The sequence below is a fragment of the Platalea leucorodia genome (assembly GCF_965183815.1).
Source record: "Platalea leucorodia genome assembly, chromosome: 5".
Classification (NCBI taxonomy): Eukaryota; Metazoa; Chordata; class Aves; order Pelecaniformes; family Threskiornithidae; genus Platalea; species Platalea leucorodia.
This window is the reverse complement of record NC_138827.1, coordinates 2,169,420-2,192,114: the sequence shown is the minus strand read 5'-3', so window position 1 is coordinate 2,192,114 and position 22,695 is coordinate 2,169,420. Positions and strand designations below refer to the sequence as shown.

Genomic DNA, 22,695 nt, shown 5'->3' with positions numbered 1-22,695 from the left:
CCCCTTGTCCTCACCATGGGACTCCTTGTAAAAAGGGAGCCTCCATCTTCTTTGTAGCTCCCCTTTAAGCACTGGTCCGTGGTGGTGAGAGCACCTCGAAGCCTCCTTTTCTCCAGGCTGACCAAGCCCAGCTCCCTCAGCCCGGCCTCACGCGGCGGCTGCCCAGACCCCGGATCATCCTGGTGGCCCTTCTCTGGACCCCGCCAGCCCGCCCACACCTTTTGTGTGCAGCGGGGACCAGAACTGTGCGCAGCGTTCCAGGTGTGGCCTGACAAGCGCCGAGTAGAGCGGGATCACGACTTCTTTCTCTCTGCTGGTGATGCCCTTCTCGATGCAGCCCAGCCTCCTCGTGGCCTCCTTGGCCGCAGCAGCACCCTGCTCGCTCACGTTGAGCCTCCTGCCCACCGGGACCCCCAGGTCCCTCTCCACGGAGCTGCTCTCCAGCCAGGTGGATCCCAGTCCGTGCTGCGCTCCTGGATTACGTTTTCCCAGGTGCAAGACCTTACGCTTGTCCTTGTTAAACTTCCTAAGGCTCTTGTTAGCCCACTTCCAGCCTGTCCAGATCTTCCATCGTTGTGTCCCAGCAAAAGAAAATCACAAATCCCTCTCCAAGTCGGCTGCTGGAATTGGTGCTAATTTTGTCATAAACAGCTGCTGCACTCAAAATCTCGTAGGTGGCCAGAACTGCAGGGCTGTGAAACGCGATGGACCCGGTTTTACGTCTGTTCATCTGTCCCTCGGGGAAGCACGCGGAGCCCTGAGCACTGTCCCCACTGTCCCCAAAGCCTTTCTGCTCCCGCGAAGGGAGCTGCCCATCCCGTTCACACTTTCGCAGCAAACAAGTGAACAGTCTGTATTATCTTTGTGTTGATTAATACAAGAAAATACAGTCATCACATTACTAAAATTGCTGGACTGAACTCCAAAATCAGTCCGTGGTGATAACCTGGTAACAAAAAGTCTGAAAATACCAAGGAAATTCATGTATTTTATAGACTCAGTACTGCTTAGAGGAAAGGATGGGTGTGTAAATCGGGCACAAATGTCCCTGAAGGCAGGACTCTAGGTCAGGGTTACAGCGAGAAATTTCTTTGCTGGTGGGAAAAGATCCTAGTTGGAATGTTTGTCTTGCACAAAATAGGTTGGAAGGAGTTTGGAAAGCAAAGACCTTGAAGCCTTATCTTGAACCACAGCGTGTGGGACCGAGAAACGTGGGAGCCGGAGGGCAGCGCGCCGGGCGGGCTGGGGCGCGGGGGAGCAGGCGGCTGCGAGCGGGCCAAGCAGCGTTGGAAGCAAAGGTGCCTCAAGAAGAGTTTGAAACGTAAAACTGGCGGGGATTAGCAACTCCTAATTCGCTTTACTGTAGGGGCATCTGATTTTGGGCTTCTCTCAGCGGCGCTGGACCTTCCCTGAGGTCTTTGCAGCACGCACAGAGGAGGTGGGAGAGCAAAAGGGCCGTGACGGTCTCGGCTGAGGAGCAGATCCGGACAGAGCCAGGAAGAGAGCTCGGGTTAAAGCATAACTCGCCTGCTGCCGTGCTCGTTCGCGGGAGTCCTTGCTTATTTTGGACTCGGCACGGAAGGTCAACTGGTTATCAAGGTGCAAGACGCTTCCAGTCAGTGTTGCTGAGTGGTAGGTCCTGCTCGGGACACTGTGCTTCAGGAAGGATGTGGCCCAGAGGAGAGCAAGGATAACCCGGAGAAAATGGGAAAACACGATTTGTGAAGGTAATGGAAAGAAATAAATTTGTTTATGCTAGACAGGCACGACTAAGGGAGACCGAGGTTTGAAGTATGCGAAGTGTCTGCGGAGAGGAAACGGGAAAAGCAGACAAAACCTTCCGAATTTCTGGGTTTGAGCGGTGCGTTGCAAACTGTGCGCTGCCGAGGACTTTGTACGCCAAGGGCTGCCGTGGGGCAGGGAGGGTCCTGTGGATGGGGTCACCCCGCGGCGCCGGCTCCGACGGGGCTCCTCTGTTGGCCGAAAGCAGCTGCTTGGGTGAAGGCAACGCAGAGCTCGGGCAGCGGTGGGCTTGGTGTGTTTGTAAACTTGGTTATCACCGCTGACCGAAGCGCCAGCCCTTCTTTAAGGGCAATATTGTCATCGCGTGTTATAAATTGCCGTTTGAGTCACCCGAAGGGTGGCTGTGATTGCTTATCAGTAGCAAAGTGCTCCTGATCTTCCCTTAACGAGCAAGGTAAACTTTATTCATTTTCTATTTGTGGCTATAAGGAAGGCGTTTGTCAATTAGTGCTTAAATATTCACCAGAAATACCAGGAAGGATGAGATAAGCCCTGGAAGCCTCTATAGGTCCTCTTCAAAATTAACCTTTTTAATCAGCGATGGTTTCAGGGGAAAAGAAGGGGCGCGGACCTGGAGCGGGGCTGGCTGTCGCGCGGGGCTTCGAAGGCGTGTTTTTATTTTGGTATTTGTGTAACCAGGAGGGCTGCAGTCACACGGCCGGGAAGCCTGCAGTGGTTCGCCTCTCCTTATCGCGGAGGCTGGGAGGTCGGGAACAAAAGGCGCTCTGTTCGGGACCGGCGCTGAGTCGGTAAGCCTCACGCCCGGCGTCTCCTGGACTTTGCTTCCCTCCCGCCTTGCAGAAGGAGCCGGCAGCTCCCGGAGGTGTGCGCTCCCGGAGCTGGATTTAACTCGGGCGAGGAGGCGATGTGTCCGCAGGTGGGTTTTGGGTGCTAACGCGAAGCGAGGAAGGGTTGGGTTTCTAGAAGGAGGCAGGTCTGCGACCTCGGGACTGCTCTCAGCCCGGAGGAGCTGGGAAGAGGCAGGCTGGGCATCCACCCCACTCGGTGCAGCGTATTTAGGAACGGCCTTTCCTCCCTATAGTCCGTGGCGTGTGTGCATATGATGGCATCTTCATAGTCCTCTCTGCCTGGGTCTTCTCGGGGGAGCTGGACCGGGAGGGATGGTGGCTGCAGGCTTTCGGGGTGCTGAGGACAGCCTGCAAGACCTGGTGTCTTCAGTTGTTCTTTGCTTTTGGGGTTTTGGGTTGGTGTCTTCAGTTGTTCTTTGCTTTTGGGGTTTTGGGTTGGGTTTTGGGTTGGTTTGGGGGTTTTGGTTTGGTTTTTTTGGTGAGCGTTTTCACTTTGCTCCGACAGATGCAGCGCGATTCTCTTGCCCACCCTTGAGGGGTATTATCGAGTGTAGCAGCCTTGAAACCCAATTCCAGGGGCTGTGTTGTGAAAGGGGGGCAGTTGCCTTTGCCGTAGGCTGAGCGTGGGCTCCCTGGCTTCTCGGAAAAGCGGACATTGCCCAAATACACGGGAAGAGGCAAATACTGTGGCCAAGGGGTTGGAGCCTTGCTGCCGGTGGCAGCCTCCGATGTGGGCTCACTCGGTGGGACGATGCGTTTCTGGCTGCCGGCACTTGGAGGCTGAGCTGCCGTGGGGTGTTTCAGGGCTTTGGGGGTGCTTGTATTAATGCCGACTCAGGTGGGCCCAAAAACACAGCTTACCTCCCTTCTCCCTGGCTTGAAACTGGTTTAAAGCCAATTTAAGCAGAGGTCGCCTGCTGCGAGACTCGGCAGGCGCGTGTCCCCGGCAGGCTGATGCCGCAGCACCGTTAGCCATGCTGGGCTCGGCGTTGCCGGCCGGGCTACCTCTATGGGATGCTGCACCCGGCAGGTGGGATTCTTCATCTCTTCTCCTTTCGGACGGAGCCCGTCCCGCGGCCGCGGTGTGCGGGTCTGCAGGTGCTCGCAGGGCCGGCGTTGGCTCGGCCCCAGACAGAGCAGCGTTCCCAGCCTGGCGCTGGCACCGGGGCCCTGGCTGCGGTCAGCAGGCGAGGGTGACCTTGGAGGGGGGTTTCCGTAGCCGGCCCGTCTCCTGTCTGTCCTGTGGGCAATCAGAGCTGGCCTTCATCATAAATAGGCTCATGCTTGCTGGGAAAACAAAGTTGTTTTTCCTTTTCCTCTCCCCCGGCTTCCCTTCCTGAGCTTCCGAGTGTTTGTGGCCAAGGACAGCAGAGCTTCGGGATGCCGGGACGGCTCTGGGTGCAAGCGGGGACCAGCCCTGCAGAAAATGCCTGGGAGGAGCTTCCCTGGGAGCCAGACTTTGCTCTTCTCCCCAAGGCAGCACCTTACCAAAGCTTGGACTAAAGCTTCTGTCCGTCACAGATCAAAGCTTAACTTGTCCCTGCCTAGACCTTGCAGGTGACTCCACTCAATGTGTTTTTTTAGTCAATGTGGTTTTTATAGCACTTCACAACATTTAATCCAATGGTCTTTACTCCAATGTGCAATCAAATCCCTGGAACAGATGAACCGCTGCTGGAGAAGGCTCCTAAAGGCGCTTCGTTGCCTCACCCATTTTATCAGGGCACGGTATGTCACCCCGATGCTGATTTCATCCATTTATTTCCTTTTAGAAGCAGGAGGGCTCGCTGCCGGGCATCCAAATCCTCGGCGTTTTGCCGGGAAGCCAGGATGGGAACTTCAGTCGAACCATGATCCTGTTTCGGTTCAGGGGCTGCGTGTGCGCGCGTGTCCCAGTTTTAAGGTCTGAGCTTTACCCGAAGCGTCTAAGGCTATGTTTTATTTGATAAAAACTTCAAATACACTGATACCGGTGACACCAACCCCACTCTGAACGTGGTGGGGACGTTCCTGGCAAGTCCCCCAGGGTGCTTGTAGCCCAGCCTGGCTGTCCCAAGCCCATGGACCTCTTTGAGTGTATCGTGGTTTGGTTGTTTGTTTTATTTTTAACCTGGAAGAAGGGCTTGGTTTGTGCCTGCTCACAGAAAGGCAAACTTGGCCGAAGGAGTGATGTTCGGGGGGGTTTAAAGGGTCAGCGCACAAACCAGCTGCTTGTGAGACCAGAAAAAAGAGCTTTCTGCGACCTGCGGCTGCACCTTTGCCCAGGGCACGGGAGCTTGGGTTTGCTTTATCGGGTATTAAGTAATACCTTACCTAAATCCCCTTGTTGGCCTATCTTTTCCTTGCATCTTTTCTTGAGGTTTAGTTACTTAATCTGTGATGAAATGTAAAGCAAAGTTCTCCACGCTCGTGCTTGGGAGGACTTTGTGTGCCGTTTCAGCTGCCTCTGAACTCATTGACCATGGAGGTTTAATTTTAATAGGGCTCTTGCATTTGAAATCTCATCTAGGCTAGTATTACAGGAGAAAAAATCGTCTCCTTTGCAAAATACAAAGAAAGTTTGCAAATTGTGTTACAGGTGGTCTTTTTTTTAATAAATAAGTCGCTGCACATCCTCGGTGTGGCTGAAGGAGGACGGCTAATGTACTTCTAGCTCTAAAGGGTTGCTCCCTCATTTAGCCTGTCTGTGCCGGTATTTCCCATCTATAAGATGTTTTCTATCAATTTGATAGATAAATCATCTAAGGGAGGGCACTGAGGTGTTGTGATGCCCAGATGCTCCTGGTTATGCTCCACGGTGAGAGGGCCAGCAAGGTAACCACGACAGGCTGGGTTTTAATCAATTTACAGTGGGTTGGGGCTCTTTGGTTTTGTTTTTTTGGGTTGGTTATTGGGTTTTTTTCTGTTTTGGGGGTTTTTTGCAATACTTGTCTTTACTTTGTGCTCATTATAATACTTCAATGTATACTTAAATTTAAGCTTTTCCAGTGGGAAGGGAAAAAAACCCAGCGGCGTTTACTTTGGAGTCTGCAAGTGAAGCTATTTCCAGTTTGGCATTAAATCTTTTTCAAACAAGCAAAAAGTACCCCTTTGAAGCGCACAGGTAAATCTGCAGACGTGGACGGCTGCTGTCATCTCTCCGGCCCTCTCTGCCGCACCGGATCCCCGCTGCTTCCCACCCAGCGGAGCCGTGCCAGCCCGGCACGAAGCGCCGTCGCTGCAGCGAGCGCCGGGGACGCGCGGTGCAGGTTGGAGATGGGTTTTTCCCCCCCCCAAAGCAAAACATAAGCACTGTTGCAACACAACGTTGTCCGATACGCTGAAGCCTGGCCTCTCCTAAACTTGGCGTACGCTGCAGGTAGCTTGGAAAAGCACTGGAATTGCCCGAGCGCGCCTTGCTCTGGAGGCTGGGGAGCTGCCGGGCTCGGGGATGGCGCGATGTCCTCGTGTGTCCACGAGCCAGCTGGCAGACCGAGCCTCCCCTTCCACATCTCCCTCGTCCTCCTCCTGCTCGAGCATTAAGAGCCTGACTGGTGTTTCTAGGAAGTGCAGCATAAATCCAGTAAAGCACTTAAGCAAGTCCCCAGCTTTAGGTGTATAAGTAGTCTTGCTGGATTTATGCTCTATAAAGTGGGTGGGGGTTTTAGGAGGCTTTTGTTTTTATCTCAGAGGCCAGTGAAAGCTGCCTTCTCCCATGCTAAGGATGACCTTTGCTGCAGCAGCCTCTCCTCTGTGTGAATCAAGTTCACTTGAACGACCCCGTCTTCTCCTGATGCTGCCTTTAGACTCCGGTTCTGTGAATGTTTATGCCATGTTTAACTTCAGGGTGGTGTCCTAGAGAGATGCTGGTGTCCCTAGGTCGGCATGGGTCTGTGAAAGCTGAAGCTCCTCTCGGTCTCCATCCATCGTCCAGTGGAGTGTGCTCGGTCGGCAGAGGGGCTGGTGAGAGCACTCAGCAGGGAGCACAGCAAGGTCCTGCGCCTGGGTGGGGGCAACCCCCGGTGTCAGCACGGGCTGGGGGATGGAGGGGTGGAGAGCAGCCCTGCCGAGAAGGACTTGGGGGTGCTGGAGGATGGAAAGCTGGCCATGGGCCGGCAATGTGCTCTGGCAGCCCAGAAAGCCAAGCGTCTCCTGGGCTGCATCCCCCGCAGCGTGGGCAGCGGGGCGAGGGAGGGGATTCTGCCCCTCTGCCCCCTCTGGGGAGACCCCCTGGAGCCCTGCGTCCAGCTCGGGGGTCCTCAGCACGGGAAGGACATGGAGCTGTGGGAGCGGGGCCAGGGGAGGCCACCGAAATGCTCCGAGGGTGGCCCAGCTCTGCTGTGAGGGCAGGCTGAGAGCTGGGGGGGTTCAGCCTGGGGAGGAGGGGGCTGCGGGGAGACCTCACTGCGGCCTTGCCGTGCTTCAAGGGGGCCGACAAGAAAGGGGGGGACAGGCTTTTTAGCAGGGCCTGTAGCGACAGGACACGGGGGGAGGGTTTGAAAGTGAAGGAGGGGAGATTCAGCCTGGATAGAAGGAAGAAATTGTTTACGCTGAGGGTGGTGAGGCACTGGCAGGGGTTGCCCAGAGCGGTGGGAGATGCCCCATCCCTGGCAACCTTCAAGGCCAGGCTGGCCGGGGCTCTGAGCCCCCTGATCTGGGTGAAGCTGTCCCTGCCCCTGGCAGGGGGATGGACGGGATGGGCTGGGAAGGGCCCTGCCAGCCCAAAGCGCTCTGTGAGTCTGTGACTCTGCTCCCCAGTGTCCATGTAGAACAGGAACCGCCGTTGAGCACTTCTCCATCCATCCCTTCAAGGTTTTCAGAGCCCCTGTACAAGTTCTTGCTCTCCCTTTTTGGCCTCGCATGTGTTGAGGCCGCCTGGGAATTTGCGGGCGAAACAAAACGAGGCGTTGGTTGTGTCTTGAGCCGCTTCGCACCAGCGAAAGCTGCAGAAGTTCTTTGGGCTGTATTTACCCCAAAGAGGGGAATCAGGCCGGCGAGAGCAGCGTTTGCGAAGTCTAGGCAACAGGATGGCAGCGGGGCGTTCGTCTCCCTTGGCCCGGTGCTCTCCTGCTGTACAAATCCAGGACGTGCCCTAAAAGCTGCTCTTCTCCCGGAGGGCATCGTCTGCAGCCACGAGCAGGACTCTTCCATCCCGCCGTATGCATCCCCTGCTCTGAATGAAGAGCTCTAACGGAATTTTTCATTCTGCTGTCGCAAGGATGGTACATCTGTGTGTTTTCTTTCCGGCTGCTGTAATTCTGGGTTTTGAGAAATCTCGTTTTCTTGAAAATCCTTGGAAAAAGCACTGAAAGCTGCTCTGTGTGCTCTCTGGCAGAGGAAGAGAGGTTTGCTTCAGTGTTGGTGCCTGCGTCCAGAACGCTGCTGCTTTGCCCTACTGCAGCTGGGGGAACTTCAGATGGAGCAAATGGCTTTTCACGAGCAGCTTTTCCTCTTCAGGCCAGGCAGGAGGGCTCCCGTCCCTCTGCCCGACACCTCCGATGGCAGGGGATCAGCTGGAGCTCAGCGCTGACAGATCCCACCACGACTGAGATCCCAGAGCCAAAAATGATTTGAAGATCCCACCACAATTGAGATCCCAGAGCCAAAAATGATTTGAAGATCCCACCACGATGGAGATCCCAGAGTCAAAAATGATTTGATTTATTCTGAGGCGCGCTGGGGAGATCCCATAAACGCTGGGAAATGAGCTGGCGCTTTGATGGGTGACAAGAGCTTTTGCAGGGTGTTTCTTCTAGTGGTCCCACGGCTCTCCTCCGAACGTCGGGGTGGTTCTAGGCGCAGCACCGTGTGTGTACGAGCTCGTGTACGAGCGAGCGGGCAGGACCGAAGATGAACGCCTGCCTAAGGGGCAGAACTGGGAGGAAAACCCAGTCCTCCGTGCTCGTAGCGTGGTGTCTTAAAAACCAAATCGTGCTTCTTTCCTAGAGCCTGCCGCAGGTAACGGTGAAGTAGCACACGATATTCAAGCTGCTGTTCCAGCTGAAGTGCAGAGGTTGGAGCGTCCTGCTGATGCAGTCCCTGCAAATCAGACGCTGTAATGAAGATTTATAAACCACCTTATTCTCTGTTGAGGGATGGAAGGTGCCCTCGTATTATTAGACAAGGGGGAAAAAGTGCTTTAAGGACTAACTGGTAGTTTTGAATGGTTTTTGCAGAGAATTCAGATTAATAATGTGTCCTCTTAAAAAGGAGTGGATGAAAGCAGCAGGGGTCAGAACTGCTGAGTCAGCAGCAGGTAATCCCTCCTGCACTCAACAAATCCATACTCGCTCACAACAAAATCTCCCTCCAACTCTTTATTTAGTATATATTTCTGTAATCTGCTTGCCAAGCACTGCCGTTGCGAAGCACGCGCGGCCCGAAGGCCGTGGCGCGCCCCGGGGCGGCGCTCGGTCCTTGGACCTGGAGGCAGAGCAGCACCTGGACACGGGGTACGGCTCACGCTGGTTTTGGGAAGTCGGATTTCTCTGCTTAGAAATGCAACGCGGCAGTATTTAGCTGCTCCGTACGTGTTTTGTCCTGCTCTGCGATGAAACCGCGTAGCTAGGCTATCTTATTTTTTCCCTCTTGTGTTTTTGAACAGGCAAATGAGGTGACCGACAGCGCTTACATGGGCTCAGAGAGCACGTACAGCGAGTGCGAAACCTTCACGGATGAAGACACCAGCACACTAGTGCATCACGAGATGCACGACGAAGTCGAAACGGACAGCGCCATCGACTCCACCGTGCACTCGGAGTTCACGGATCCCATCGAGGAGCCGGAGCATGGGTGAGTGGGAACGGCGAGGAGCAAAACTCGCCGTGCGGGGCAGGAAACGTCGGCAAACCGGGAGCAGGCGAGGACCGAGGGAGATGCAGCCTGAGGATTTAAACTAAAGCGGGCTGGGTCTGTCTTGCTGAAACTGGTTGGTTTGTTCTTTGTATTTGTAACTTCATGCAAGACCAAAATAGCTCTTCTTTAATAATAATAATAACAATAATTAGCCTGCACCATGTGTAGGCTGATTTGGAGCTCAGCCTGGCAATCTCTTTGAGTTAATTGTTGCTTGCCTTGGGAGAACTTCTGTACCCTCATTAGCATCTTTAACTGCTAAAATAAGTTCTCAGATGATCCAAACACCTGAAATACTTACAGTTTTTAATCTATCACTTAAGCCAGAAACGCAACATATAATTTTCAAGTCAGGAGGGGAACTCATCGTATTCTTGTTTTTCCTAAACATGCGTGCGCCCTTTGATGTGCAACCACCTCCTGTAATAACTGGTTTTAAACGTGTGCCTGAAGCAGCGAAGCGTGAGCTAAGATCTTTGTCCCCGTATCCGAACCGCTGCTGGCAAAACTGCTCCCGGGCCCACCTCATGTCCTAGATTTTGCCGGAAAAGTTGGTTTTTTGGGGTGAAAGTGGGATGCTGGGAAGGCAAGAGGGGGAGGGAATAACTCCGTTAACAGTGACCCAAGAGCACTGGTCTGGGCTGAAACCTCCAGAACCGTCATCGCTTAAGGTCTGCTAATGCACAGAATTTTTGGGGCCAAAACCACATCACCCAGGGCTGGTGTCACCCAGGGCTGGTGCTCTGGTGAGTACTTACGGTTCCCGTTCCTTTTAGAAAGCACCGGGCTTCCCTTCCACCCCAAAATCACAGCTGGGGACGCAGCGAGCGCTCAGTGCTGCTGGGCGCTCGGTGCCGGGGCTGAAAGGGTGCTGTGGATTAGGGAAGAAATGAGATTAGCTGGCCGGGCTCTCCTCGCCCGAGCGCGTTCAGCTCGGTGACAGTTAAATCGGGATATAATCGGTTGCTGAGCTCCCCGGCCCCTGAGCCGCGGGTCTCTGGAGGGGCCATGGCAGCCTGCGTGCGCTCTCGTCCTCTGGGGAAAATGGCGTGCCTCGGATTCACCTGCCTGTAGGTACAAAATACTTTGCTTGGGAATTTTTTTTTTTTTAAGATTAGGTGGTTCTTGAGGCTTCCCTGCTACTGCCAGGGTGGGCCTGGGAAGGTCGGGTGTCCTTTGGGTGCTCTGTCCGGGCACAGCGGTGCTTGTTGCCAGCTGTGTTAAACGTGCGCAAATTCCAGGTAGCCAAAAAAATCAAAGAAAAAGTTCATTTAGCTTTAAGATTTGGAAGGCTTGAGATGGAAACCTCTGGAAGTCTGTTCCCAAGTTGTTGAGGGCTGGTTTTGGTGCCGTCAAACGCCGGGCAGGACAACAGTTTTACACCTCTAGCGCCCAGAGCTCTTCCAGGGGACGGTCAGTAAGTACGGGTGCCCAACGCAACTGGGGGACTGAATCAAAGCTTCCACGCTGCTTTTCAATAGCTGTTAAAGCTCAACATACCTTAGACGGTTTGAGCTTAAGTGGTTATTTAGGCTGTGTGTAGTAAAGATTAGTTGGATTCTGGATCTCAAAACTGCAAGAGCCCCCCCATAGGTGTATATGAAATACTCGTACTATTTATTGCCCGGAGCATCGCTGGCTGAGGGTTTCCAGATCTGCTTCTGTAGGGTGCTTGTCAAACCACAGCACCAAATTTAGAGAGTCGGGGTTGGGTTTTGCTCGCAAGTTAAAAATTCCACCCCCTGCCTTCTATTCCTGGAGAGATTTCCGATGCTTTTGGGCGACGGTCCGCTGGGTGCAGCGTCTGAGTCACCGCTGGGGAGGACGGGTCCCCGACGGATCCCGCTGCGGGAATAACGGTGCTGCTCAAGGAAGGTGTGCAGACGCCCACAAGCCGGACTGGACTTTTGTGCGGTTAAATAGAGACCTGCTGCTGTTTTGGCTGGAGGGTTGCCATGTTTTTATTAGCGGGATAAGGGCAAATCCCTCAGATGGTACAGGTTTTTGTCATAAATGGCTTATCTGTAATCTCTTTTCTTTCTGATTTAGTACAGCAGTCTAGTCATACCCCCATTTTCCCTCTTCTAGCAAGTGGATGAAGATGGGGGCATAGCCTGAAATACCAGTTTTTACAATAATGCTATTTTTTTTAGCATCAGATTTTGAAGAGGAGAGCGGTGCTAGTCCCTCCAAAACACATCCCTGTGGCTCATAGACACGTGGGCTGCTTCCACAGCCTGCTTCTTACAAATCCCCCTGCCTTTTCTCCCCAGCTTAATTTTAAAACTTAATTTTAAAACCAGTCCTGGGCAGGAAAGTCCTCCCAGAGTGGGCACATGCCGCCGTGGTGGCTTGACTTCATACAACGCTGCGCGCGTGAAAAGGCGCTTACGGAAACGATGACTTCTGCGCCGAGCTGTGTCCCCTCCGAAGCAAGGGACGTCCCGGGACCTGCGCTGGCCGTGCTCAGGGTTTAGGCTGAGACTTAACACGCTACAGCCTTCCGGATCCAGTGTTAAAAACACATGAAACAGCATTCCCCCCTCCAAGATCGCGATGAGCGCGTACAGCGTTTTCCCAGCAGGAGAAGCGAAGGGGCTCCTTTGGCTTGCCGGGGGTCTGTCGCTGCCGGGTTTGGCACCGCCGGGATTTGTGGCACGGCGGGGGGGTTACAGTGTTAAACCCCGGTGCTGGGCTCTTGATAGGATTATACAGCACTAAGCGAGCATCAGCCCGGCACATAGGCTGGCGACGTAGCTCAAAACGTATTTAGGGTGTGTTTGGGACATGCCGAGCTTGCTTTTGGTTGCTCCTGTGCCGTGCAAGGGCTTGCCACCAACCCTGGCTACTGTCTTGCAAATCTGACCGCCCCCAAATCCCGTGTTGCAGCTGCCGGGGGAGCTTGCGTCAAAAAGCATTGGTTCGTTGGGAAAAATTCCTCCCAGTTTCCCGGTGGTGCCTGGGCTGCCCTTTCAGTGGTCAAGGCACAGGGTGAATGGCACTGTAAGGAGGAGCTAGCCTGGTCTGGCAAAACGGGAGACGGGACTTGGAAAGCGGATGTGTTGGATGCAATTGGAAAGGCCGCGGCGGTGGCCACCCTCTAACGTCTTCCCCTCTGTTCCCACAGATCCCATCCGCACGACCTGCCCCTGGGCTCGGACCTCAGCCACTCCATCGTTACGGTCATCAGCGGAGAGGAGCATTTTGAGGATTACGGAGAAGGGAATGAAGCAGATTTGTTCTCGGACAGCTTGTGTAATGGGGAAAGCAGCTTTAATAGCTCCTCGTTCCTCTCTCCCAGGTAATGCCTAGCGGAGAGCTGCCCGTATTTTAACGGGTTGCACTTGCTTAGTGTCTTCACCCAGGCTTTGTGTGCGTGAGAGTTGTTTCCTTTGGGTTTGCACACCAGTCGGCCTGCAAGAGGGGGTTCCTGGCAAACTTTGGCTCCAACGGGATAATCGGCTCGGAAGTGGAAAAGTGGTTGCCTCTCTCAATCTTTCCTTTTCCTGAACCCATCCAGAGGCGCTAATGCCCGGCCGCAGATGGAAGAGCAGGCCGCGTTTCACATGCGTCCGGGACAGCGTCACGTTCCCACTCCTATTAGGGATGCGGCTCCTCGCAGAACCTTCTGGTAGAGAAAACCATCCCTGGTCCTGTTGGATGACAAGTTTTCTTTCTTTCTCTCCCGTGCTTGTATTTTTGGCTTTGATACGATGCTTGGTTGGATTCGCGCAAGCTGCGGCAGCCTGCCTTCTCCGGGCAGCCGAAGGAATTCGTGGGGCAAGCAGCAGGCTGTAGCGTTTCCCCGCACTCCTTGCGTTAGGGTCCGACACCAGGCAAATGTTGGTTTTCCAGCCCGTGCAGGGTGAACCGAGGAGCTGGTATGACGGTACAAAACCCGTCAATCCTTACTTTCTAAGGAAAACAAAGTAAAAGCTGGAATGCTCAACCACTGCTACAGCCCACAAAGTCTCTGCGATAACCGATAGCACCGGGAACGTGTCCCTCCATCATCTCCGCACCAGGCGGGAGTGGTCCCTGCCAGCCCCACGCTTGTCTTGAAGACAAGAACATACTTTTTTCCTTTGGGCTGATATGCGTTTGCTGTTTCTGCAGCAGGATAAACCTGTTGTGGCTTTTCTTTTTCCCCTGTTTGCCTGTTTTCTCCCAGCTTCCCAAAGCCCTTCCTAAGTTTGGGCCATTCTGGTTGCACAGGGAAGAACTGCTGTCGAATCTCCGCATGGGCGCTTCGCTGCAGGTCAGGGCCGACTTCTTTTTTGCTGGTGCAGCAGCACTTTTGAAGATGTTAACTAAACCTGCAATAGGAGAGTGTTGCTGTAAAGCACGCCTAACCCATTACTTTAGGAAACGGGTGCTCCAGCGCTTGATGTGATGGGATACGCTGCAGCGGAAGGGACGTGTCACTCGTCCACGCTTGTCCTTTGATTGCACTGTGCAGAAATGCCCAGTATGGCCGGCTGTACTGGTGCTGCAGCGTAGGAAGTGTTCTCAGATAGAAACCAGCCTTGGTGTTTGTTTTGAGTTTTTCTTTGAGTGCGGGCCTCCAACCTAGTCCAGAAGGCTCCTGGCAAGAAAACACTCAGCTAAAGGAGCTTTGCAATCAGTTAAACTTTTTCTTTAATATCAGTCTGGAGCTCCCAGGTTGCCTACGCTCCCAGTGTTCAAATCTTGCTCTGTCCGGGCACCGTCTCCCCTTTGCTGCTCTCTTTCTCTGGATCCGATCCACAAGATCGTGCTCTGCAGCATCTTTCCTCGGCCGGGAGGGCCTCGCTCGGCACGTGGCCATGCGGCTCGTGGTGGTTATGCTGGAGACTCGCTGCTGGGGCTTGCTAGGGAGGCAGGCTCCAGATAAAGCCTGCAAAAACTCCAGCTAAGAATGCGGCTCTGTTTGAAACAGAGGATTTCCTCATGCCTTTGGGGTCTAGCCCTTACCTTGGGTTATTGTTGCGTGCGTGAAGGTTCTTAGCTGATCGTTCTCTGAGATTGTGCTGTTTTTCTGAACACAGCCCTGCCTCCCCAGTGTGTTTAAACGTAGTGAAACCTTAAAAAACTGCAGGACATCTCTGGTTCAGGCTGAACTTTTTTTTTGGCTGTGGTCTGAATAGGAGGAATGGTGTCGCTTGTAAACGGTCACATCGCCACGCACCCTTTCCATGTTACAAGAGTCTCTAAGTGGGAATAACGTCAACAAATTTTCCTGCCACAGCTCCAGATCTTCATCAGAGGACTAATGCAAGAACCAAGAGCCTTCAGGGAACACCAGGGGGTATTGCATTTTCCCGCTTAGTCCTTGCGTGTGTGTTTGCGATCCCTCCTCTGGGGTTGCCACCTCGTCCTTGGCCCCTCCATCCCGTAAGAGAAGTCTCTCTGCAACGCTTGGTGGGAAATGAATGGCAACCGAAGGGAAAAGCTCCTCGCGCGCAGCCGTGTCGGCTGCCGACGTGCCGCGTCAGTAAGCGCCCGTGGCCTGTGGAAGACGAGCGTTACTCCACGGGACGGAGGAAGGAGGCAGGAAGGCTGCACGTGGCGCAGAGGGTGGCAGCTTGCCACGGGGGGTAGGTGGGGACGCCCCGCGGCGCGGTGCGGTTGAGCTCTCGCCCACTCAACGGGCAAGCAACCAACGCAGCCAGAAGCCAAGTACATCTGTACGTACCCGAAGAGTTGCCAGGCTGGCCTGTGGGTTCTCCTCCGCGCTTCTTTTCCCGTTTTGATTAATGCTTGTTAAGATTTGGGTTCACACCTCGCCCAGGGACGCGCCCAGCCGGGTGAGCTGTTTCTGCCTCCCGGCAGGGGTGAGGAAGACTCGCTGAACGGGGCTCACGTGCAGCCAGACGCGGGGGCAGAGCCCAGAAAAGGCCACGTCGCTTCTTCCCGGTGCCGCAAAGCTTCTGTCACCTCTTACCCTGCGCAAAGCCTGGGCAACTGAACCGACTGCTGCTGGATGATGATTATCCCGGCTCCAAACCTGCCCTAGAGGGTAGGGGGAGTGTGTTTCAATTTTTTTTTTTTTTCCCCAGGAATGGGAAGAGATGAGCAATTCGGCGTTTACCGTTGTCCAGTCGCCTGTTCTAAGGCGGCTCGGAAATACTGTACAGATGGCACAAACTCAGAGGCCTGACCCTGGGGGTGGCGGGGCTGCTGACACCCCACCGCCACCAAAAACATCAACGAGGGGTTACGCAAAGGTGCTGAGCCGGGGGACCCCTCCCGGGGCGTCCTGCGCGCTCAGCAGCTCCTGGGCCAGGACTTGCCCGTGTGGAGCTGTATCACGGGGTTGACTTAGCCCTTTCAGATGCCTTTTGGTTTTAAGCTTGCTTGTGTTTGCTCACACCTTTACCTGTCTTTCTTATTGAACTGCTTTGTTTTTTCACTATTAACCTTTCTTTAATCAAAGTCCGTGGCTTCCAGAAGCGTGTTTTCCTGCAGAAGGGATTTGTGGTGTATATTTGGCCCCAAAGTAACCCAAACTCTTTGCCGTGCAGAATCCCTTGGCCAAACTCTGTCCTGCCCAAGTCATGCCGGGTGGGGGAGGTGGCTCCCTGGTTTGCCAAGTGTCGGTGAATGCCTCGACAGCTTCTTTTCCACGTCAGGAGCTGAAAATGAAACGCTGATCGGACCCATTAGCTCCCCAGGCTGTTAAAATCTGTAGGCCCCCATGTCCAGTGGCCAAACGATGTTCCCTACAACGAGGCAGAGCTGCTGCTTCAGCTTCTGTGTGCTTCACTTTGTAGGAGACAGCAGCTGAATCGCAAGCGCCTTTTTGAGCTTAGCTTAAAAGGGGAGCTCTTTGCAATGAAAATCTGCCTCTGTGCGTTACTAACGGAGGGTCCGCAGCAGCACGGATGCTCTATTTTTAAGGCATCCCGCTGGAAAATGGTGCGACCGACCAAAGGATTTGGCTCTTGCTTACGGCGCCCGGTCCAGCGGTGCGTGAGCTCGGTCTGCGTTTTCCGAGGCAAACCAGGACCATTGCTAGAGCCTCCTGAGACAGGTTGCTTGGGAAATCCTGTTGGAAAATAAACTTTGTAGTCGTGTAGGTTTGTGGAAAGCATGCACCTCCCCTTCCCGGGGCTCTTGGGGGGGTCCTCCGCAAAAGCCGGCTGGCACAGGGGTTTGGAAGTGTAAGCCAAGCTCAGCTGCTGGGAGGAGGGTGATGGAAGTCCCGCTAATCTATAGCAACTCCATATGGACTGCGATTTGGCTTCTAAAATCGAGGGGGGAGGTGACCCAATCTACCCTAAAGTTTTTAATTGCAAGTCTTGTACCTCACACCCAAAACTCCCCTGCCCCAACGTAGGCTCAGCTTGTGGAAGCCACGGACGAAGATTGGCCCCGTCTGTTCTGTCCTGTTGAAATGACCCTTGTGATTTCTCTAGCACCCATCCTCTCGCTGCGAAACTGCACAGCATTATTGCAGATGAAGCGTTTGAGTTTTACTGTAGCCAGTGCCACAAACAAATCAACCGCCTCGAGGATCTTTCTGCTCGCCTGAATGATCTTGAAATGAATAGGTAATTGGGCTCGTGTATGGCCGTTTCAGTGTTGGGAATGATGGTCTTGAAGGGAAGACTCTCCTTGTCTCGCACGGCTTGCCTTTGCTGGGGCGTTGCTCGATTCCTGGTTGCGAAAGGGGATGAATTTCACCCAACGAGGTGAGCCTCTCCAGGTGGTAAAGGCTGTAATAACATTATGGAGGGTGAGCAGAGGTTTCCTTTAATCTGAGCCACGGAGGCTTGCAGACAGTGAGAGTCTTCCCTTCTGCTCTGGGCAGCCTCTTTGCATGTCCTGCTGAGCCGTGGGTGCTTCTCCACGCCCCGAGAAACGCAGTCCTTGCATCGGGACTTGAAAGCCGTAAGCTGATCGCGTACGGTATTTCTGTCACCGAGGAAAAGTCTGCCAGGTCTTCTGGCCAGTAATGCCCAGCGCCCGAGTTGCTGGTTCCACCTGGAAGGGCAGGTTACAGCCTCTCCTCCCGCTGCAGCAGTAACCTGAAAACATCACCGTGCTCTCCGGGGCTTGGGACCTCTCCTGTAGCCGCTTGCTTTGCAGCAGTAAAACCGTGTTTCAGCCGGCTTCGCCAGCTGCCCGCCCGCCTACGTGCCACCTCTCGCCAGGTAGATGTGATAAACGCCGGGGCCTTTGCCTAGGAACTTCAGGAGCTTTTGAACGTAACGTTTGAGGTCTACCAGCCAGCAGCTGGACTGGCGGATTTGACAAGCGGGGAGGGATTTCTATTAGTTTATTTTTTCAGACCTGTTTGGGGTCCACTGGGTGGAAGGATGGCGGCGTTAATGATAATCGTTCTGCTCGCGCCTGGTGTGCTGCTTCAAGCCTGGTTTTTGGTCATGCTCATGGTTTCTATCTGTCTTCTACAGGGACAGTGTGACATGGGAGCTCTCCTGGGCTATATAGCTATGGGAAGAGAACTGGAAAACAAATAGGAGCTTGACCTTAGGGTTTTTTAGTGGAAAAAGTACCTCTCTGCCTCTGTCTTTCTCAGGCAAAGAGTTGCTTTTGCGTTTGGAGGCCTTGAGGGTCAGTGACGGGTCTCGGGTTAGCCTCTCCGGGTGGTAAAGGCTGTAATAACGGTTATTAAGGAGAACACTGGACTTCCCTGGATGCACCAGTAGCCCCGCTCCATTTCAGGCTTGTCTCCACCAAATTTCCCTGCAAAGCTGAACTAACGCTTCCGAGCCTCCTGTGATGGCTGGCATTTCCAGAGGCGGCTTCCCCGTCCCACGGTGTCGCGGTGGGAATTCTGTAGCCCCTTTGGGCTCAGGGCGAGTAGGTACGATTCCTCTATCTGTGTTCGGGGTTTCCAGCGCACAAATTCATTGGAAACTTGTTCCAAGTGCCCCCGCGCACCGACCCGACGGACGGGGCATCGCCCACCCTTTCTGCGGCGAGGACGTGAGAGGCGTCCCCGTGCGGGACGTGGCGGGACCGGTTTGCTCCCAGCATCACCGCCAACGTGAAGCCCTCAGTGCGGGGGACGAGCAGGCAAAAAGAGCAGCAGAAACTGGACCAAAACCTGGGCCAAGCAGCCTCGCACCGTGCCTGGCAGGCCAAGCCTGAAGGCAACCGCTCCAGAGGATGCTAGCAGCGGGGGTGAAGCCCCAGCCGCCGTGCAACAGCCTCGCTCTTAAAGGCTGTGGGTATTTATGCAGCGTTTTACACTTGGAATAAGGTGAGCAGGGAAGAAATCCGCCAGGAGCTTGGGATGAACCAGTTCTGGAAAAGTACATTTTGTTTTAGTGCCCTTGAAGCAGCGATGGTGTGCCTTGTCCCCTCCGGAGCGACCCGCAGGTGCCGGCACTGCTTTCCCATAAGCTGTTTTGCAGAGAAAAATATTATTTCTCCCTGCAGGCTGGGGACGTGCGTGGCTCGTTGCAGTTGCTGGCAAACACGAGGGCCTGACCTCCTCCCCTCGGGCGGGTGCCGAGCGTCCTTGAAGCCCGGCCAGCAGCGGCTCTTGCACTCCTTGGAAATCTGGGATTTGGGGATGCACTTTTGACACGAGGGCTGGTAGCCCTGCCGGCAGCCCCTGGTCGCTCATTGTTGTTTTTTAAAAAAAAGAGAATTGTCCTGAGCTATTTTTAATTCCTCCTTCTAAGAACTAAGGTAATTGTTGCAGCTCAAGGCAAGAACGGACTCCTAGATGATATTTTTTTTTCTTTAAACTGAGCTAAGCACCAGGGAATGCAATTGCTGCTTCTCCGCTGGGGCTAGAGCTGTGTTTGCCGTCATCGCTCAGCGATCATTTGGGATCGGTGGCATCTGTTTGACAACAGCGTGTCTTCGGGTGGAAGACGGAGGGAGATCCAAGCCCCGCTTGCTTCACTAGCATGCAGCTGCATCGATCACGACCGAAGGGCTGGAAGGAGCCTATGAGCAAGTCGCCCTTTCCGAAAAAGGCTTTTTTTTTTTTTTTCCCAGCGGGGAGAGCCCGCAGCCCCGTCCCGAGGGGCAGGGTAGCGCGGACCTTGGCTGTTCGTACCGTGGGTCACGCTGAGCGCTAGCTAAACCCTGACCGCTGTGGTATGGCGGCAGCTGCTCGGGCATACGCGGAGCCGGGGTGCGTGACCTCCATCAGTTATCTGCGCAAAGGAGAGCTCGTACCCATCCACAGCAATTATAACAGTGCCTGTGCTTAAAATCCAGAAAGGGACACGATCAACAGCTCCTGAAATCTTAGCTACGCGTAGGCAGCAATCCTCCGGTGATCCAGAGCCAAACAGGGAGAATAATCTTTGTGAGAAGCGCGAACCGGCGTGCAGAAGGATGGAGGGGTGCCGGCAGGAGGTGCGCCCTGTCCCCCGGCCCGCGCTGGGGTGCTGCGGGGTGCGGGAGACGCGGCTCGGCCTGCCCTCGGCGCCGGGCTGCGGCCCACCGAACTCACCGCTATTATTAGCCTTTTCCTTGGGGATCGGCTTTCAGGACAGGGATCAGCCGGTGAGAGGATACCCTTGCTGGAGGCGGTGAGGTTTTTCTGCAGCGTTATTCAACGGGTTGTTCAATACGTGAGCGGTTTCCTCGCCTGCCTTTTAGCGGGGGTGGCCGGGGGGTGCATGCCGCGCGGGCGCTCCCCTGCCATAGCAAAGGATGTGCTCCGGAGTGCTTACACTTTCCTGTTTCCCTTGCTGTCAGCTTTCCTAACTCTTTCCTGTTTTTCCTTCCTTTTGCAGTCCAAATAAAAGACTCTCAAGCAAGAAGGTGGCAAGGTAAGCTCACACTCCGTTACTGCTTGGTGAGAGGGGTGCCCGTGCTAGCTGCCGGGCCCACCGAAGGAAGGCTGTCAAAATAAGTTTGCAGGGTCGTACTTCTGGACTGGGGAAAAGCGGGTTTAATTCTAATGTAGTTTGCAATAGCTGTTTTTCTGAAATGGGGGTTTCTCACTCGTGCACGCAGCTGGAGGCTGGTGTCACCCTGATTTCTTCCAGGACCGAAGTAGGGGTGCTTTCCCCGCTCCGTCCTGCCGGTGCCCTGGCAGGGGGCACGTGGAGCGGGAAGGAGTCTCTAGAAGGACACGTCCCTCTGGGCTGTCTCCTCCCCGGTGTCACCGTGGTGGGTCTCTAGGATCTCTAGAAGACCGGACCGGTCACTACACCCGCTTGGAGGGATGTCTTCAGCACCCCAAAAAAGCTAGTCGTCTCAGACGACTCTCTTGGCTCTGTTTTGCTTTGCTCGCTGTAATCCTTGGCACTTGGCTTTGCTGGAGCAGCCCTCCCAGCTCGGTCCGGGGCTTTGGGGAGTTCCCGGGGGGCGACTGCGGGTAACCCCACCCCGGGGTTTAACGCTGGGCCGCTGCTGTCCTGCGGGACCGTCTCGCGCGATGCCGGTCACCCTTTCTTTGTGGGCATTGCCCGCCCAGGAGAAGCTGCGGCGTTTGCTCTGAATCGCTGGGGCCGAGGGTCCAGCCCCTCTCGACGTTCACCTTTCCTTTCTCAGCTTCACCATCCCTCCCGTTCCCGTGTCATCGCGCTTTTAAGAATACACTGAGGCTTCCCTTAGCCGTCCTGCCTGCCTCTGCCCCGCTCGGGAGGGAGGTTGCCCTCTGCAGCCCCTGCCTTTCTCTTTGCTCCTTTCCGAGCGGGGCAGGGATGCTGCGGAGGAGCAGGCAGCTTGGTTTGGGTGATGCTCCTACCCCCGCGCCCTGGCGCTCGCTCTGCTCCCTGCGCTGACCCGAGCAGCTTCGGTACGCCTCTCCCTCCCGGCCGTGCTCTCACTCCTTTCCCTTCTCCGTTTTTCCTGCGGTCAGCAAGTCTCCCCTGGCACGATTTCCCCTGCTGGCAAGGAAGCAGGTCCTCGATATTACATTTCCTAGTTCCAGTCATCTTACTTTCTAGATCTTTGTTAAAAACACTGGCAGGAAAGAAGGTCGAAGGGAGCAGCCTGTCCCCAGGTTTCCTGTTTTAGGTCTAGTTTCTGTCCCGTGTCTGGCAGAGCAAATCTGGGGAGGATTTGAGTTAAACTTTTGGGAGTGGAGGTGCCCTGTCAGTGGGGGATTGAGCCCCCCTGGCCCTTGGCATTTGTAAGGTGCTTTTCTGAGGCTGGGACTTAGGTAAATACTGATTAATTCAAGAGCAGTCGAGTTTAGGTTGTGATAACGACAGAGATAACAGGGTTTTGCTGCAGAGTAGAGCCAGATCCTTAAGATCAGCCCAAAGAAAGCCCTTTGTGGCCAATACTGTAATTACTGAATAATACCAAAATATTTGCTTTTAGGAAATTGATTTTATTTTGGTAAGGGCTCTTTCCTGACTTTTGTTATCCAGGTTCCTCTTGTGCCAAGAAATCTCAGCTGCTTAGGCCCTGTTGTGCTTGGCATGATTTAAATGACAAATGTGCCTGAGACTTCAGCATCTAAATATATACTCAGGGTGAGGATGCAAAATAAGGCTGGTACTCAGCTGTGGTCTCTTTGGTAAATGCCAGTTATGCTTCACGAATATTTGCACGAGCAGATTGTGTAGCAGGGTGAATTCGAGAGCCCGCATTACCAATTCCTTGGAAAATTGAGGTTCAGAGAGACCTCCGTGGTTTTCTTGCTCACCTTCTGCTCAAAGCAGAGCTGGCTTCAAAGGTCGATGAGGCTGCTCATCGTTTGCGTTGCAGTGGGAGAGCAAGAGTGGTTTTCTCCCGGCGGCATCTGCCTGGGGTTCACAGAGCTGGGACACGGCACCCCTCCACGTGGCGATAGCGGTTTCTTGTGCCGCGAGCCGATGGAGCTGACCTGCAGCGATAACGCGAGGATTAAGCAATTGGCCCAATCGGCCCCTCCACGGGGCGTCCTTTAGATCGCAACAAAGCCGCGGACGCCGATGTCGCAAGGCCTCGTTAATGATTAGCTCGCTCTCGGGTGTCGCGGATGGTGTGGGATGGTGGGCTGGGGTGCTCCACAACAGCTTCAGGGCTTTTTCTCCCCTCCCTCCCCTTACACTCGCTGTCCTCCACTTCTTATTAACCTTATCAGTGGCTAGAGCGGAGTACTCTGTCCTTTGCTGGGTAATACATGGCCTTGGCATGTTTGTAAAGAAAGAAAGTGAAAAGAGAGAGCTCTTATCTCTTCCCATTCCAAAGAGCAAGAACAAATGATCATGGTATGAAGTCCCAGCAGCATGTGTCCACGTCTGCGCGTCCCTCGCAGGACGCTTTCGTTCGGCCGGTAAGCAGCCACCCGCTCAGCCCTGTTATCTGGGCGCACCGAGGCGGTGAGCTTCATTGCCCG

The 22,695-nt window shown here is 54.4% G+C and overlaps 1 protein-coding gene across 1 annotated transcript in view; it reads left to right on the top strand.

The window, feature by feature from the left end:
• The window catches only part of RAB11FIP3 (RAB11 family interacting protein 3), a gene marked incomplete at its 5' end in the record, with an annotated part of 82,447 nt that overhangs the window by 47,913 nt on the left and 11,839 nt on the right, over positions 1 to 22,695 (top strand). Inside the window, 4 exons of the mRNA XM_082312638.1 lie at positions 9,196 to 9,383; positions 12,574 to 12,747; positions 16,844 to 16,978; positions 20,153 to 20,188. Of these exons, the coding sequence (XP_082168764.1) occupies positions 9,196 to 9,383; positions 12,574 to 12,747; positions 16,844 to 16,978; positions 20,153 to 20,188 (533 nt within the window). The remainder of the gene's footprint in view (positions 1 to 9,195; positions 9,384 to 12,573; positions 12,748 to 16,843; positions 16,979 to 20,152; positions 20,189 to 22,695) is intronic.